The 17,366-nt window shown below is 36.7% G+C and overlaps 1 protein-coding gene across 1 annotated transcript; it reads left to right on the top strand.

The window, feature by feature from the left end:
* The first annotated feature begins 2,547 nt into the window (after positions 1-2,547).
* On the top strand, positions 2,548-16,714 carry prkcda (protein kinase C, delta a). Its single transcript, XM_065264709.2, has 18 exons — positions 2,548-2,624; positions 7,125-7,263; positions 7,403-7,602; positions 7,684-7,750; positions 10,205-10,364; positions 10,557-10,588; positions 10,814-10,899; positions 10,983-11,112; positions 11,792-11,892; positions 11,979-12,063; positions 12,146-12,276; positions 12,366-12,539; positions 13,728-13,819; positions 13,901-13,963; positions 14,065-14,203; positions 14,517-14,705; positions 15,155-15,283; positions 15,374-16,714. Exons 2-18 carry the CDS (start codon positions 7,155-7,157, stop codon positions 15,530-15,532), a joined length of 2,046 nt encoding a protein of 681 aa, XP_065120781.1. The 5' UTR covers positions 2,548-2,624; positions 7,125-7,154; the 3' UTR covers positions 15,533-16,714.
* Positions 16,715-17,366: the final 652 nt, after the last annotated feature.

Here is a 17,366-nt window from a genome sequence, read left to right as displayed (position 1 = left end):
GGACTTTATTTGGACAACTTTAAAGGTGATTTTCTCAATATATTGATTTTTTTGCACCCTCAGATTCCAGATTTTTAAATAGTTGTATCTATATATTGTCCTATCCTAACAAAATGTAAAGATTATTTTTCAACGTTCAAAAACTGACCCTGGCAGGTTTTGTGGTCTAGGGTCACCTTCTGAAAACTTAGTTTAATTTTGTTGTCAGTTGGCACCTGGCATGCACCACTTTTGCTTTAGAACAAATGGCTTTATTATTTTCCAAACGTTCTTTTGTTTAAAGGCGGGGTGCATTATTTTTGAAAAATACTTTGGAAAAGGGAGTCGGGCCTATCAGCAGTAAGGGGCGTGTCTACTAACCAACATCGTTGCCTGGGTTGTGTATGTGTGGGGCGGGTCTACCAAAAGAAGTCCAGATATTGGTGCAGGGGCATGTTTGTTTAGGTGATTTCACATATCAACATTGGCTTTCAGAGATCATGCACCCCGCATTTAATATCTTAATTGTTATTTGTGCCTTTCGAGCATCTATTTGCATATTTAGAAGCTCTGTAAAAGAGTTCAAAATAATAGATGTCCTTGTTTAGATTGAATATTTCTTTGAAGAATCAAAAAGATTTATTTTATTGTTAAGATTGTACTGATAAAGAGTGAATGCACTGTAAGTCACTGCCAAATTTATAAATGTTAATGTACTGTTGCCTGTGCACAGTCACAAACTGCACTGTTTTTAAGCACTCCACTGTGCATGTGAATTAATTATATTAAGATAATCAGTGTTAATAAAGCATCTCTAATTAGACTGCTTGTAGGCCAACCCACTCCAAATTTCCCAGTGAGATGCACACCAAAAAAAGTCGACTCCTCTTATATGCATTAGCATGGTGAAGTGAATGGCTTTTCTGGATAAACAGTATGAATTGGTAATGCTCACAACATGTTGTTTTAAAGTCATATGACTTAAACCTGTCTAGTTGATCAAGTTAGATGCATGTAAAGTTCAATGTGAAACATATTACAAATTGATACCATCCATCCTTTCCTTTCTCTATATACTATTCCAACTCTCTCAAGCTGAACAAAATACAGACAGCTAAAATGTCCTTAACTCAACGAGTCTTCAGTACCTCTATACTACAAAGAATAATTTGAGATCTAGAGAATAGAGGCACAGAAAATGTGTTTGTGGTAGTGTCACAGTGACATTGTCATGACATTTTTGGGTCTTTGAAGTGTCTTATGTTCCTCTGCATTGCAGCAGAGAGAGAGAGAGAGGGGGGGGGTGGAGGGAGGGGCAAAGATTCCTAATTTTCCTACTACAGATGAAAAGCATTACATTTGTTTAATCCCACGTAATTTCTTGTGTCTAACACGATAAACAGTGTTATCAATGTCGGTATTGTTGCTGATATCATTCAATTTCTTGGCCTAAACTGTTAAACAGTGTGTTCTTGGTATATACAACTGATATGAACCATTGCTAAACTGAGTTTACTATTAATACAAAGTAAAATAAACCGATCCCTATATTAAAAAAAAATGTTTTACTTTCCAATACTGTTTTATTTACAGTAAGTTTATTTTCTCTTAAATTCCTATAAACTTATACAAAGTACTTAAATGCACTATTGTTCTGTTTGCGGTAAGGGGAGGAAGAAATGTGGCTTTGTTTTGTTTAACCACTGGAAACTGATACATAAAACATAACTTATCTGTCCTACATCTGTTTACGAAGTAAATGTCTTTGTGTAAATGTGTGCTGGGGGCAAAACTGATGTACTGTAGCACTCCAAACTTCTCTTGGCTCAAATACAGCTAAATTTCCCTATACCCTCAGTTAAATTGTCTGTCATTTTTATCACACATTCAAACTATTAGGTGATATTTAATTTGCACTGTTTAAACATGTAGGTCTGCTCGCACAGATACTATATTCAGCCAAGGGGCAACTTACAGCCCCCTCACAACCACCAGATTTCTACACACACATACTGTAGGCTCTGCAACATGCTGTTGTTTCCTGCCTATTTTAAATCTCACCCACACACTTAAATCTAGGACACTCACTCCACAGCACTGCGGACCCAAAGGAAAGCAGGACAAGAACACATGCACATACTCAAAGGAACACTCTACATTAAGGTGCATGCCTTATAGTATTTGTTGCTTAGATAATAATCCACTAACACAATGTGGAACCTATACATAGGGTCTAGTTTTCATCTCAACACCACTTTAAACTATCTACCTAAGTTAGCCTATAAATCCAAGGCACCCCATCACTGTTGTTTAAATAACGCTGGTTTAGTGTCTGAGCTTAGGCGCGCCCCCAGTGTCCACGCGCTCCCTTGGCAAACAGATCACAACGAAATATGTAAAATAAAAAATCATAAAAACAGAAAAGGCTAATACAATTTGTATAACCGCGTGTGCCCTTTCCGCTGGGTTATTAAATGGCCACCTCAGCATACTCGAAGAGGGGTCGCGCGAAGAAAGCAGCACCTGTGCTACGTCACTCCGCCCCACTTTATTCTGAACTCCAAGAGCGCGCGCGGTACTTCCTCAAACGGTACAATCACAGAAGAAAGCCAGCTGCTCTGAGGAAAGTTTTTCTCTTCAAAAGAGTAAGTATTTAACCGGTGATTCTTAAATCTTTTGGTCGCATGTTGACGAAACGTGGCAAAACTACGCAAATGTGGCGGTTTTGAGCTTTTATATTTGTTTATTGCTTGTGGTTTTCCGATTGATGCGGGCTGTGTTTTATTCTGTAGCTAACTTACGTTATTTGACACCATGAGGTGTTTCAGACAGTGTTGCTAGAGGGCTGCGAGTGTTTATTTTGCCGTATGCTTCTTAAAGATGCTAGCAAACCTTGTAGATGGTGATAATCAAATTAGGGGCGTAGTGCAAACCGCAGTTTCAGTATACACTGCACTTCACACTGTCTGCTAGACTGCTGCTTACTGGACCCTAAATAAGTAACGTTTCGTGTATGTATTTGGCAAACGCTTTTATCCAAAGCGACTTACAGTGCATTCAAGGTGTAGTTTTGTGTTCCCAGGGGTCATGCTCTGCCAATTGACCTACAGGAACACTATAGTGACATGTACAGTACACAACTACAAGTATACTATTATAGCAATAACTACACTTAAATGTATAGTACAGTATTCTATAGTATTAGCTATAGTTATATGGGAAATTGTAGTAAATGCTGTAGTACACATTTTATTTACCATGTTAAGGTTCAAAAACACTAGCATCTCAGAATTTTAAAGTTTACTATAGTACACTACTGTATTTGTTCATATGGGTGTGTGTCTCAAATCCATCTGAGTTATACCACCCAAACCCATTGGGTCTTATGGGTCAGCTCGTGATGTCTCAAAATGCTGCATGAGAACGTGGTTCCCAAAATTCTGTCTAGATAGGCAGCTCACTTCGTTTTGAGACATACTGTGTTCATTGGCAGTTGACGTTTTACTGTACTTAAAGTTAGCAGTATTATTAGTATGTTAATGCTTCTGGTTCACAGTCCTAAAATAGACCCAGATGTCATTGGGGGTCTAAAATACCACCAGCACTTTTCTGTATACATCAATATTATTGATCTTATATAACCTAAAAACAGATGAACTGTGGTTGACTTTACTGAGGATATTGGTATACAATTGTTATGTGATGTAGTTTGCAGTCAGACTGGGATATACAAGTGACACAGAGCAGGTTTTTGGTTTCAGTTCTGTTTTAATTTTTAATGAATAAACTATCAATCATTACGTTAGTCTGTGGCTGGTGTCATCACTGTATGCAATGGAGACATACATCCTGCTGTGGTTCAGCAGTTCATGCCATTATGCCACTTTTTAGTGTGCTGGGGTGTCGATAGTTCCTTCCTGCCCTGTACATTACATACATTGTGTGACTTTGGGCATGATTGATGTTACGGCTACAGTATGAATATGATTTGGAGACACACGACACATTAGTTGCTCCTGGCGTGACACCAGAATTAACTAAAAGTTTTAATTGTCTTGCTAAACACTAAACCGTCGTCTTGAACTTTCTTCTTAAATGTCCTTATGAAACTCTAGTCCAGAATTAACATAAATCCTGTTCGGGAAACCACCCTCTATGGTTTTATTCTAGTCACTTGAGTATTTTTTAGATTGAGTCACTGAGCTTGTGTCAGTCTAGTGACAAAATATGCTAGATTGTTGTTTGAGAGTCCATTCACAGGTATATTTGATATTTTGGTACCTACAATACATATTTCATGTATGCTAGGTAAAAAGTCTGGTCTTTTAAAGGGACACTCCACTTTGTTTTTTGAAAATATGATCATTTTTCAGCTCCCCTGTAGTTAAACATTAGATTTTTACCGTTATGAAATCCATTCAGCTGATCTCCATGTCCGGCGGTACCACTTTTAGCATAGCTTAGCTTAATCTATTGAATCTGATTAGATCATTAGCAGCATTGCGCAAAAAATAACCAAAGAGTTTCAATATTTTTCCTATTTAAAACTTGACTCTTCTGTAGTTACATTGTGTACTAAGGCCGACGGAAAATTACAAGTTGCGATTTTCTAGGTCGATATGGTTAGGAACTATACTCTCTTTTAGGCATTATAATCAAGAACATTGCTGCAGCAGGCGTAGTGATATTACGCACTGCCCGAAAATAGTCCCCTTGGTTACTTTCAATAGCAGGGGTCTATTTTCAGGCGCTGTGTAATATCATTGCGCCTGCTGCAGCAATGTTAATGGTCTAATCAAATTCAATAGATTATGCTAAGCTATGCTAAAAATGGTACTGCCAGACCCGGAGATCAGCAAAATGGATTTCAAAACGGTAAAAATCAAATGTTTAACTCTAGGGGAGCTGGAAAATAAGCATATTTTCAAAAAAAGTGGAGTGTCCCTTTAAGTCATAAATGACAATGTACTGAACTGTATGCATATGATGACCAAACGTTCTATAGAAATTTAAGAAATACAGGTAGACATTTATATAAACCTTAACTGAGGAATTGTAATAGTAATGCATGTGATGCAATAGCGGCACATCAACCCTTCCTTTTACAACCCTAAAATTGTAACTCCTCCAAACTTTTTGTGACATATACTGATACTGAACATATTAAGAAAAGCACATTGATCCTGTGTTAACCACACCTGCCTATACCTAACACATCCCTCCCTTGTGTATGTGTGATTATGTTGCAGAGAAGCTCTGGCATGTCATGGGTCGTTTCAAAATCGATTCTGCACTGTGCTGCAAGCTTATATTATTGGCACATACTTCCAAACAACTAAATCAGTGGCTTTTGCACACTTAGACACGTGTGGACAGATTTAGGTTTTTGAAAATGTGTTGCTGTGGCATGTTTAAATGGTTTTGGACGTGTTGCGACAAGCGGTGTTCATTATTGAACCACAGAGAAAATATGTGTGTGCGTCTGTGTCTGTGTGTTTGTCTGGGTGTGAAAATCTCTCTTTCTTCCTCTCTTTCTAATTCTTAGATAATAGATACTCTGTAGTAATACACTTTAAAGTCCAGTATGTGCACATATGTGTTGTATGTGTGTGTTTGTGTTATTCTTTTAACAATGCTGGCAGAGCATTAGTCATATTGTTTGTTCTTTAACAGTAGGGTGGAGCACTAATGTTATACAAGACTGATCAATTTTGAACTCAATTACTAGCTTAACCTGTAAACCTCATCTGGCTCATGTTAGGAAATTGCAAACATTCCACTCCACAATAATAAAACACTTATTTAGATGATGTAATGGGTATGGTGATTGACAGAAACAATCTTTTGTTATAAGGTGGTGATGACTAATTTTGTAGTATGGGTATAGATGAAAATGAAACTAGGTCATTTTTACAGACTGGTTTACATAAATTTTGACATAACTTCCTAAGTGAACTGAATCAAGACCATGTCAAAACATCTCACAGACACTTTTATCCAAAGCGACTTGCTTTCAAGGTATAGTCATTATGTTTATGTATGTTCTGTGGGAATGAACCCATGACCTTTGCATTGTTAATGCAATGCATAACCAGTTGCACTACAGGAAGTCTACTGTATACCATGTATGATCACAAAATACACTTGCTTTTCTTTTATTTTCATATTTCACATCAAGTTTACCTCCCCTGCTTTAATAAATTAAGTATAACACCAATACAGTATTTACAAAATATTACTTCATAGAAAAGCTAACAAATTATTTACAGCTAAAATGGACTAAAATTTGATCTAGAGGTTTCAAAACCAAGGACAGTGTAAATACAATTTTTCTCGTTTTACTTGCTTCATTTTGCGATCCACATAAATTAGTTGAAATGATTCCTTTAATGGTGCATTGTGTAACTTTTACAAGGGTCTCTTGTATGGATGCAACGATATATATTTTGTTGGTATGGTTATAGTCTGATGAATAACAATAGCTGCCTTTTGAAACCCGATTTATTTTAATACAGTAAATCTAATCTTACATGTGGACTGAGAAAATATGTCTCTTATTTTGGTTCGTTTGAAGTTTTAGTAAAAAATGATAAGAACCTCTCAAAACGAGTAATAACACAGGGTCATCCTGGACCAATAATACGAGTCATTTTGACAAGTGTAGCTTAATATTACACAAAAATATTATATATAAATATTAGGGCTGGCAGTGTTAACGTGTAAATTCATGCTTTTAATTCATTAATCATTAAGGCGTTAAAATAATTAAACACAATTAATTGCAGTCTGTCAGACCACCAGAACCACATCCGGCTTTATCCGCAAGTCGTGGGCAGGAGGTTTTTAATGCTGCACGGACCGATTGGAGTGTGCCTCTGTTTTATGCATGTACACAGACACACACACACAAACCAGATCCACGAACCTTTAAACAAGGCATTTGTGTAAAAACACCCTTATGGCTAGACGGTTAATGGAAATTTTTTTGGTTGTGACCAAAAAATCATAACAAGTGATAAAAGTTTTTCATAACTACTATGATTACTTTGCCTTTATTACAATATGCAGGAATGCTGACATTTTACTTCATTACCAAACCTAACGTATCAGTTAAGGTAAATATTTCTTTGTCTGTCTTATTTTAGGCTGTGTCTGAGAAATAAGCCATTTTTAAGATGGCCCCTTTCTTGAGGATTGCATTCAACGCCTATGATCTTGGCACGTTTTCGGCAATGGCTGAGGCTCCTTTCTGTGCCGTCAAAATGAAGGAAGCACTAAGCACTGGTAAGTGTGTGTGTTTGTGTGTGATACAAGAGTTTCAAGTGCATGTCCATTAAAAATACAGCACTGTTGTTAAAATTCCAATAAAATGTGTATTAAGATTATGCTTGCTAACCTCAGAACTTCATAATTCTCTTTTAAGAGCGAGGAAAAACGTTGATCCAGAAGAAGCCCACCATGTTTCCTGCCTGGCGGTCCAATTTTGATGCACATATTTTTGAGGGACGCGTCATACAAGTTCTACTCATGAGGACTGCAGAGGAACCTTTAGCAGAAGTCACAGTGGGCGTGTCTGTTTTGGCAGAACGATGCAAAAAAGCTAATGGACAGGCAGAATTTTGGGTGTGCAATAACATAGTTTCTTTTTCGATTTTGTGTCTGTGTTTGCACTTGTTGCACATTTTAAACCTCTCACTTTTTCAGGTTGATTTGCAGCCTTCCGGGAAGGTTATGATGTCTGTTCAGTTCTTTTTGGAAGACGACAATAAAGGTTAGACAATAACACACACTCACAAGAAGGGCTTTTCACACTGGAAATAGTTAACCCCGGGTTATTCTAACAGAATCCTGTGTTATCTGTTTTACGTTTCACACTGTTCATACTTAACCAGGGGTTAAGAGATAACCCTAAGTATTAATAATCTGGCGTAATTCCTAAATTAGCATTTTTACAGTGTTAACAGTTATGATTGGATAAAAAAGCAATATCAAACTGCCTGAATAAAAATAGCACACTATCGCTTTAAATAACTCCTTGCTTGTCTCGTGCTTCCGCATCATTGACTGAACAGGTCGCAACATAAATCGTTTATAAGCCTCCTGTAATGCCTTTAAGCCTTTTTACTTCAATTTAAGTGTTTTCTGTACACAGCTTGTGATAGGAGACACGTGCTTTTCAGTTTATCATTGTCTGTAGGTTGCTAAGCATAAAGTCGTTGCATTCTAACCCCGCTTCGTTTCACACTGCACACGTTCGGCACCTGCAAAAGCGGTGCAAACCATTCGAAGCAGGATTTTATAACCCCTGGGTTAATTTCTTGTAACCTGCACACCCACTACTGTTGAGTGTCATACCCCATTTTGGGATCGTCAGCCTGTGAGATTGTTGAAACACAATAGCATTGGGGGGCGGGGCAATAGTTTACGAATTTATTTATTTGTTCGTTTTTTAACCATTTATGACAAGTCACTTGATTGGTGGTCAAAAAAGAATCAGTTTTACTCTATGGCAGTGCTTCCCAACCAGGGGGCTGGGGCAGATTTCCAAGGGGGCCTAAAGATGACTTAAAATTATAAAAAAAAATGGACAAAACAAGCATTAAAATAAGATAAAACAAGCAAAAATTAAAATGTTTCTTATTTTTTTTGGCCATTTTAGTAGCTAATATAAATCTGTCTAGTCATTCCAAGTTCTATTTAATTTAATGTGGAAAAAAATTAAATAGGCCTTAGGGCTGGGCAGATACCACTTTTTCATGTCTGATACCACAATCTTGAGTATCTGTCGATCCAATACCATCTCTATCGCCAATAAATCAATAAAGCTTCAAATAACACATTTGTTAGCTGTACAAAAAGCTTAAACAGAGCTACTCAAACATTTTCCTGTGCAACAAATGACTGTGCAAATTCAAGACTCAATGAAACATTGTGCAATACTGCTGCTTCGTTTTTATTTAAATGTTTCAAACAGACTAGTAGCAACATTTTTAGTTAGTCAGCACAAATATTCAAAATGAAATTTAAGGTGTAACTTTGGACAATTTAAAGTGCAACTTTGTGCAAATTCATGTTGCTCCACGAGTTGCGTTTTACCCCAAGTTGCCATGAGACATCTGTGTTGGTATTGGATCGGATTGTACTCCTTGACTTCTACAATATTCAATCCGGTCATTTACGCCAATATCGGTCTAATAGCGATACTAAATATCGTACCGCCACACCCCTACTTTAAATATTGGTGTGGGCAACTAGGGGGTCTTGAAGTGAAAAAGGTTGCTCTATGGGATGACGTTGAGCCCCATATATGGTAAAGACAACAACAGTGGAAACAGCTTGACGGTCAGTCCCTTGGGTTTAATGTTCATCTCCCATTATTTGTGTTTACTTTTGATGCGATACTTCAAAATGCGCATAAAATCATAATGATTGAATGATGACTAGTGTCATGACCGCAACCTTTTTTAAACTGAGCATGTCATTAAAGCCCATTTCCTGCATGCCAGGGAGTGGGAACAACAAACTCACTAGTTTTAAACCTCTGAACGCCTAACAACCTCTCTAGTGCAAGGAAATGCATATTAAAAGCTCATGTGCCAGCCAAACATAGAATTGAGCTATTTGGGTTTGTGACACTTCTACAAAATTTACTTTTGCAGCAAATCAAAATCAATATGGCAGCTTCACCTTTGTTCACTGTAGCACACATTTAATGTGACAGTTTAATAACACAAGAGAAGTTTACTGTGTAAATATTTAAAAAAGACATTTTAAAAGTCTAGCCCAAGGCTATAAACCTCTGGTTTATTTGGTCCAACCGGATGCATCTTATCATTAAGGAAATGAATTTGTGAAATGTATTTCATTTAGACCCTTGAGCACCATGTACATTACAACTACTTCTTAAAAGTAACTAATAGCTGTAAGCTGTGGGAGGAGCTGTTTTTATCTGATCTGTGTATTGTGTGCGGGTGTGTGAAGCTATAATTTCTTGGCCCTTGTAGGCTTCTGTGCATTGGAATGTCTTTGTAGACGTGTCAGAACAGCTGCTTCCTGTGTGTATTTTTTTTTCATTGGTTATATCCATTTTTCTTAATTTTTGTGTTAAATCACGTTATGAAATTGTCATCTAATGCAGGCTTTGTATATGTAAAAAATTATGCAACACCCTAAATGTTTTGAAATCGAGTTTTGCTTTCTCTCTCTCTTTCTCACCCATCAACAGAGTGTCGCCAGTCAGTATTGGTTGAGGAAGAAGCACCGACTATTAATCGTCGTCGTGGAGCTATTAAACAGGCTAAGATTCATTGCATTAAAAACCATGAGTTTATTGCCACCTTCTTCAGACAGCCCACCTTCTGCTCTGTGTGCAGAGATTTTGTCTGGTCAGTCTTTATTGTTTGTATATAAGACTTTGTTTACACTACACACATCTGTTTTTTTTCATATGTTTAGGACGGTTCCACATATCTATGTGGGTTTTTTTCTTTGTTTATATTGAATCAGATTTTTCTAAGAAATCAAATTTTTTATTTTATGACAGCTCTTAATATAAAATATTGTCATTTGTTTCCCAGGGGTCTCAATAAGCAAGGTTACAAGTGTCGACGTGAGTACATTTTACAGTGTATGCAACTTCCTAAATACTCATTCCACACACACACACACACACACACACACACACAATCACAAACATACAAACATGTTCCTCTAAAAAAGGGAAATTAGTGACTTCAGGCTGTTCAAAGGCTAACTGCTGTATCTTAAATAAATTGTGTAAAAATATAAATGAATATTATCTTAATATATCTTTAATAATATTTTTATCTTCCAGAATGCAATGCAGCCATTCACAAGAAATGCATTGATAAAATTATTGGAAGGTGCACAGGCACCGCAACTAATAGTCGAGACACCATGGTATGTACTGTATTTATGTGTAGGAATTTTAATAATATTTTGTAACAAATAATTTTATTGTTAAACTCTTTTTGTGTGCACAGTTTCAGAAGGAGCGGTTTAAGATTGACATGCCACATCGCTTTAAAAACCACAATTACATGAGTCCCACCTTTTGTGACCATTGTGGTAGCTTGCTGTGGGGTCTTGTCAAACAAGGTCTCAAATGTGAGGGTAAGCATACGGAGTTTGTGCTTGCAAAATTAACTGTTTGAATCCAGTTATAGTAAATATACATAAATATTGTGTTATAGGTTATGTAACTGTATTCAATTTAGCATAATTTTTTGATTAAATGTTGAGACTCTTTGTTCCTAATATATCTGGTTTGTTAAGGGGATAGTTGCAATTTCTGTCATCATTCACTCACTCTCATGTTGTTACAAACCTGTATAAATTTCTTCGTTCTGATGAACACAAAGGAAGATATTTTAAGAAATGTTTGTAACCAAACTGTTTGTGGATCCCATTTATTTACATAGTATACTTTTTTCCTACTATGTAAGTAAATTGGGTCCACAAATGGTTTTGTTACAAACATTTCTCAAAATATCTTCCTCTGTGTTCATCAGAACAAAGAAATTGATGCGGGTTTGTAACAACATGAGAGTTAACAAATGGTGAGAGAATTTTCATTTTTGGGTGAACTGTCCCTTTAATATGCATCTCTCCAATGAGTCCAAAATCATTTTTAGGACCTGTTTGAATCTCTAATATGAAGATTTTTTTGCGCCAGTGTCAGATTGCACATATATTGTTGTCATGTGGCACAAGCTTTTAACAGGTTGCCTGGTTAATAAAGTGTCTTGACTCTGACTGTATGCTGTCTTTATACAACCACCTTTTCTTTAAGACTGCTCCATGAATGTCCATCATAAGTGTCAAACTAAAGTGGCCAACTTGTGTGGCATTAACCAAAAACTGTTGGCGGAGGCTCTAACTCAAGTCAGTCAGGTGTGTAGACGTGTTTATTCACACATATGTGTGAGTTATTATTATATATGAGCATAACAACAATGAACATGAATGTGTTGCAATAGAAATCAACAAAGCGCCCTGAAGCCAACCCACAGGACATTGGAGTGTACCAGGATTTTAACAAAAGCCCAGGACCAGATGTTAATGGTGAGTGTGTTTGAAATCAATGATGACGATGATAATGTGATTACAAATGTAATTGTAATTTGAAGGCATTGTTATATTGTAGATGGGGCTCCTTATGGTCTTCTCTGGGAGGGTTCAAGTCCTCGCCCACCTTCTCGAATCTCCCACCAACCACGCATGACTGCCGAGCATTTCATTTTTCATAAAGTACTGGGCAAGGGAAGCTTTGGCAAGGTAACACATCTTATCAGACTTATCAGTATCAGTATTATACACACAATATAATAGTTATGTATGTAGTTAAACATCTTTCTCTTCGTCAGGTGTTGTTGGCGGAGTTAAAGGGCACTGGTGAATGGTTTGCAGTGAAGGCGTTAAAGAAAGACGTAGTGTTGATTGACGATGATGTGGAGTGCACCATGATAGAAAAACGAGTGTTGGCTCTCGCCTGGGACAATCCGTTCCTTACACACCTCTACTCCACTTTTCAGACCAAGGTACATCATGCGCACATTTAAAGGGACACTCATCTTTTTTTTGAAAATATGCTTTTTCCAGCTCCCCTAGAGTTAAACATTTGATTTTTACCGTTTTGGAATCCATTCAGCCGATCTCCGGGTCTGGCTGTACCACTTTTAGCATAGCTTAGCACAATCTATTAAATCTGATTAGACCATTAGCTTTGCGCTAAAAAATAACCAAAGAGCTTCAATATTTAAAACATGACTCTTACAATGTTACATTGTGTACTAAGACCGACAGAAAATTAAAAGATGAGATTTTCTAGGCAGATATGGCTAGGAACTATACTCTCATTCTGACTTAATAATCAAGGATTTTGTTGCTGTAACATGGCTGCAGGAGGCACAATGATATTACGCAGTGCCCGAAAATAGTCTCCTGCTATTGCAAGTTACTAAGGGGACTATTTTCAGCTGCTGCGTAATATCATTGCATTTAAGTATAGTTCCTAGCGATATCTGCCTAGAAAATCGCAACTTTTAATTTTCTGTCGGCCTTAGTACACGATGTAACTACAGAAGAGTCAAGTTTTAAATGGGAAAAATATCCAAACTCTTTGGATATTTTTGAGTGTGATGCTAATGGTCTAATCAGATTCAATGGATTGTGCTAAGCTATGCTAAAAGTGGTACCGCCAGACCCTGGCCTCCTACAAGGAAACACATGTATAAAGACAATCCTGCGTAACACTTCAGTTTGCTTTCCTCTTCCCACAATAGCAGCTAATCTTAGGTGTATTAGGGGGAAATTTCTTGCCAAATGCTTACGTCATTTCTCTAGCAACATATACTGGAAACTATTACAAACAGATCGGATTTCATCACCTGCAGAATGACCATCAGTACTAATACCAAACTTATTTTTAGATTTTTCAGTACTATATAAAATGGCACTAGTGTGGTTTTGTTTTAACCAAATGGACAGAAACAAATAACGTTCTGTAGAAGGTGGTCAGAAGTGTTAATACCACAAAACAACCACAGCCTTATCTACGCCCTCCATTAACCAGGTGTCTAAATACAAACATGCTGGTACAAAGTGACACACATTAAAAGGCAGTGTCACGCACATTTATTGTTTGATTAGCTGTGGACTGAATCAGCCTTTGTCATGGCAAGTGTTTACTTTTTAAATGTTATTCACTGCATGTTTATCTCTAACAGGAGCACTTGTTCTTTGTGATGGAGTATCTGAATGGAGGAGATCTGATGTTCCATATACAAGAGAAAGGACGTTTTGACCTGTACAGAGCAACGTATGTCGCTCACATATGCATGGTATATCATTTAATATAATATTTAAATAAAATAATCTGTACGTTTTAATCTCTTATCAGGTTCTACGGAGCTGAAATAGTGTGTGGCCTGCAGTTCCTTCATTCCAGAGGCATTATTTACAGGTACAACCATTACTACGTTTCCTCATTCGATTTTTGAAAGAATTCAGACCATTCTTGTGGTGTATCACTTACCGTACACTTTTGCTTTCACCCCTCATCAGGGATCTTAAGCTGGATAATGTTATGTTAGATGGCGACGGACACATAAAAATAGCTGATTTTGGAATGTGCAAGGAGAATGTGTTCGGAGACAACCGGGCCACTACGTTCTGCGGAACTCCAGATTATATCGCTCCTGAGGTAAAAAACGACCTCTGATGTCGATTCACACTTTGACCAACAATGCCCTGGTTTCATTTGTGAGGCATTACCTACACTCTTAAAAACGGATGTGTTGAAAACAACACATTAGTGTTGATTCTGGTACAACACATTAAATGCGTTGTCCCAGAATCCACCCATCTCTGTTATTATTTGAAACAACACATTTTGTGTTACTTTTAACACAAAATGACACATAATGTGTTAAAAGCTTAACACAAAAATATGTGTAAAAAATTAACACATCCTTTCTAAAAGTGTACCTGATGTGTTTTTGTGTGGGAAATCTTAGATTTTGCTGGGTCAGCAGTATACGTTCTCGGTAGACTGGTGGTCATTCGGTGTGTTGGTATACGAGATGCTGATTGGACAGTCGCCATTTCACGGTGATGATGAGGATGAGCTTTTTGAATCAATCCGAATGGATACACCTCATTACCCTCGCTGGATCACAGTGGATGCGAGGGACATGTTAGAAAAGGTAACTAGCAGCCACACACATTTAACTATGTTTGACCCACTCACTTTTTCTCTATTTTAGCGCATATGTCTGTTAATTTGTCGGAGCGGTATCAGTCAAATCCATTTCAGTAGAGTAATGCCCTAATAAATTAAACTTTGTACCACGTTTCAGCTACAGCCTTGACTTCCACACCGCTTCCTCAAATTTATTTCACTTGGCTCATTTATAGTCCATATAATTTAAACTCCAATTCAGTTTTCATTACTTTCACCTGCTGCACTATCGCTTAACAAAGCTTTTAGGCTATAAAAGCAATTGTTTAATAAAAAGGCACCAGAATACAAAAAAATGGCATGTACTCTAGTAAAAATTTTTTTTTTTTGGACGCCCATGGAAGTATAAAAAATTTTAAATTCAAAACTTGTAATTTTATCTTTTTGTTTTCTTTCCTCCCTGTTTATGTATAGTTGTTTGAGCGTGACTCATCAAGGCGTTTAGGAGTTGTGGGTAATATACGAACCCACCTCTTTTTCAAGACTGTCAATTGGTCTGCTCTGGAAAGCCGAGAGGTCGAACCTCCCTTCAAACCAAAAGTGGTATGTTGTTGTTTTTTCTCTGGCTTCTGTTCTTATCGAATCTTATTTGTATTTTGCTTGTTCGCTAATTTTCTCCTGATCCAATTACAGAAAGCTCCAAATGACTGCAGTAACTTCGACCGGGAATTTTTAAGCGAGAAACCCCGTCTTTCACACTGCGAAAAAGGTCTGATCGATTCCATGGACCAGAACGCTTTTGCTGGCTTTTCCTTTATTAATCCAAAAATGGAGAATCTTCTGCAAAAGTGACGAATTTAGCGTTTTCAGTATTCAGATGAATTTGAGGTGCACCCAGACCAATAATGAGCACTAACTTAAGACATAAAAGCTGTCTAGTCAGCTTTTAACTGAGCCTGTTAAAAACATAATATACATTTAAAGCCAGTATAGTCTTTTAGTGTTAGTGACATTGCACTCCTGTTGGATTTTAGGGTGCCCCAATTGAGATGCAGTTTTTAACTTTTCCTTTCAAAGTTAGCTTGGTTAGTTCAGACATAACAATTAGAAATGCAGGGACACTGCTGTTTATTTATTTAGGAATAACGTTAGTCAATGTGTCAAAAATAAAAAAGGTCAGAGTTTATACAGATATTGTTTAAATTGATATGTGCATGCTACAGTCATGGTTTATGTTCAGTCGTTGTTTCCTTCTATGATGTGTGCCTGATCCAGATGTGTGTGGTTGTGTATATATGTACTGTAATAATTCGCACAGGGTCAACCAGAATTTTTGTTGAATGAGTGCGTTGTAATAGTATTAAACAAATATATTGTATTTTTATTAGTTTGGGAAAAAGTCTATAATGTATGTGATACAGAAATATTGCTATCTTAGCAATAGTGTGTTATGTGTTTGATGTTTTAGTGTGTATATTGTTGCTTTTAAATAAAATGTACTTATTACACGATCAAATAACATGCATGACTGTTTTTAGGATGATTAACTTCATCTTAGCGTCCAAAAAACATTTCCATGGTGATAAGACACGCTGGTATATTTTCATACAGTTTTAGGTAATTTTACAGTAAAGACATGTGTACCCGAAATGTGATGTTAGTCTCATTTGATTAAAGACATTGTTGGTAACACATGGTCAGATTGTGTCTAATTTAGGAAGGCAATACAGTATGTCAATGTTATAAATGTGACATAGCAGCGAAGTGCCAGTTTAGTGCCAACACCAGGGTCATGGGTTCATATCCCAACATCACAAAGTGTGTATACTTTGAATGCGCTGTAAGTCTGTTCTGAGAAATGCAAAAATGTGAATTAAATGTAAAAAAAAAAGTATGAGCATGTAAAGGTCAGGTACACATGTACATATTTTTTTCATGAGTCTTATTTCATTAATTGCATATTTTTCATGAATTTTTAAAGGCAGATGACTCTTAAGCATTGTTGTACACTAATAAAGAGACACATTGAGTCTGTTGATGGTATGTGTTATTGATTATAAAACTAGCATTTTAATTATTCATTAATACTGTGAAATATACAGCCTGGAGGGTGGCACTTATGTTGTAACACTGCGCCCTCTACAGTAATATATGGGTAGATGAATTGCCACCTGCTGGAAATAAAATGAAGAACGTCACTTCAATGGTAATATAAACCAGACTCGTTATCTCAAAATCATTTTTAGAGAGGTCTCGACACTTTTTAGCTGGTCAGGCCCACTAGCTGACCCACCCGTTAAAATCAGCTTGACCAACCTGGAAGCTTAGTTAAGTTGATCTTAGATGGTTTAAGATGGAAGTAGCTTGTTTAAGCTGGTCCTTAAGCTGGTGGCCTTGAGTGTGTCCAAAACCCCTCAAAAACCATATATTTTACAACTGATTTACAAAATATTTGTACAGAATTCTTAATTTCACCAGAAAATAATTAGATTTTTCTGATGCTATGGAAGTAATTACACACACACACACACACACACACACACACAAAAAAAATAATACGCTGGACTTACTAAAAAAAATTAAAATATAGTGCATCATTTTTGCATCCACTTTTTTAAGTAAGTTTACATGTAATTTTAAGCATTTGCAAATTTTTAAGTAAGTTTTACATGCAATTTTAAGCAAT

This window comes from Paramisgurnus dabryanus, chromosome 7, assembly GCF_030506205.2.
Source record: "Paramisgurnus dabryanus chromosome 7, PD_genome_1.1, whole genome shotgun sequence".
NCBI lineage: Eukaryota > Metazoa > Chordata > Actinopteri > Cypriniformes > Cobitidae > Paramisgurnus > Paramisgurnus dabryanus.
Note: the sequence above shows the minus strand (reverse complement) of the source record. Positions and strands in the feature narration are given on the sequence as shown.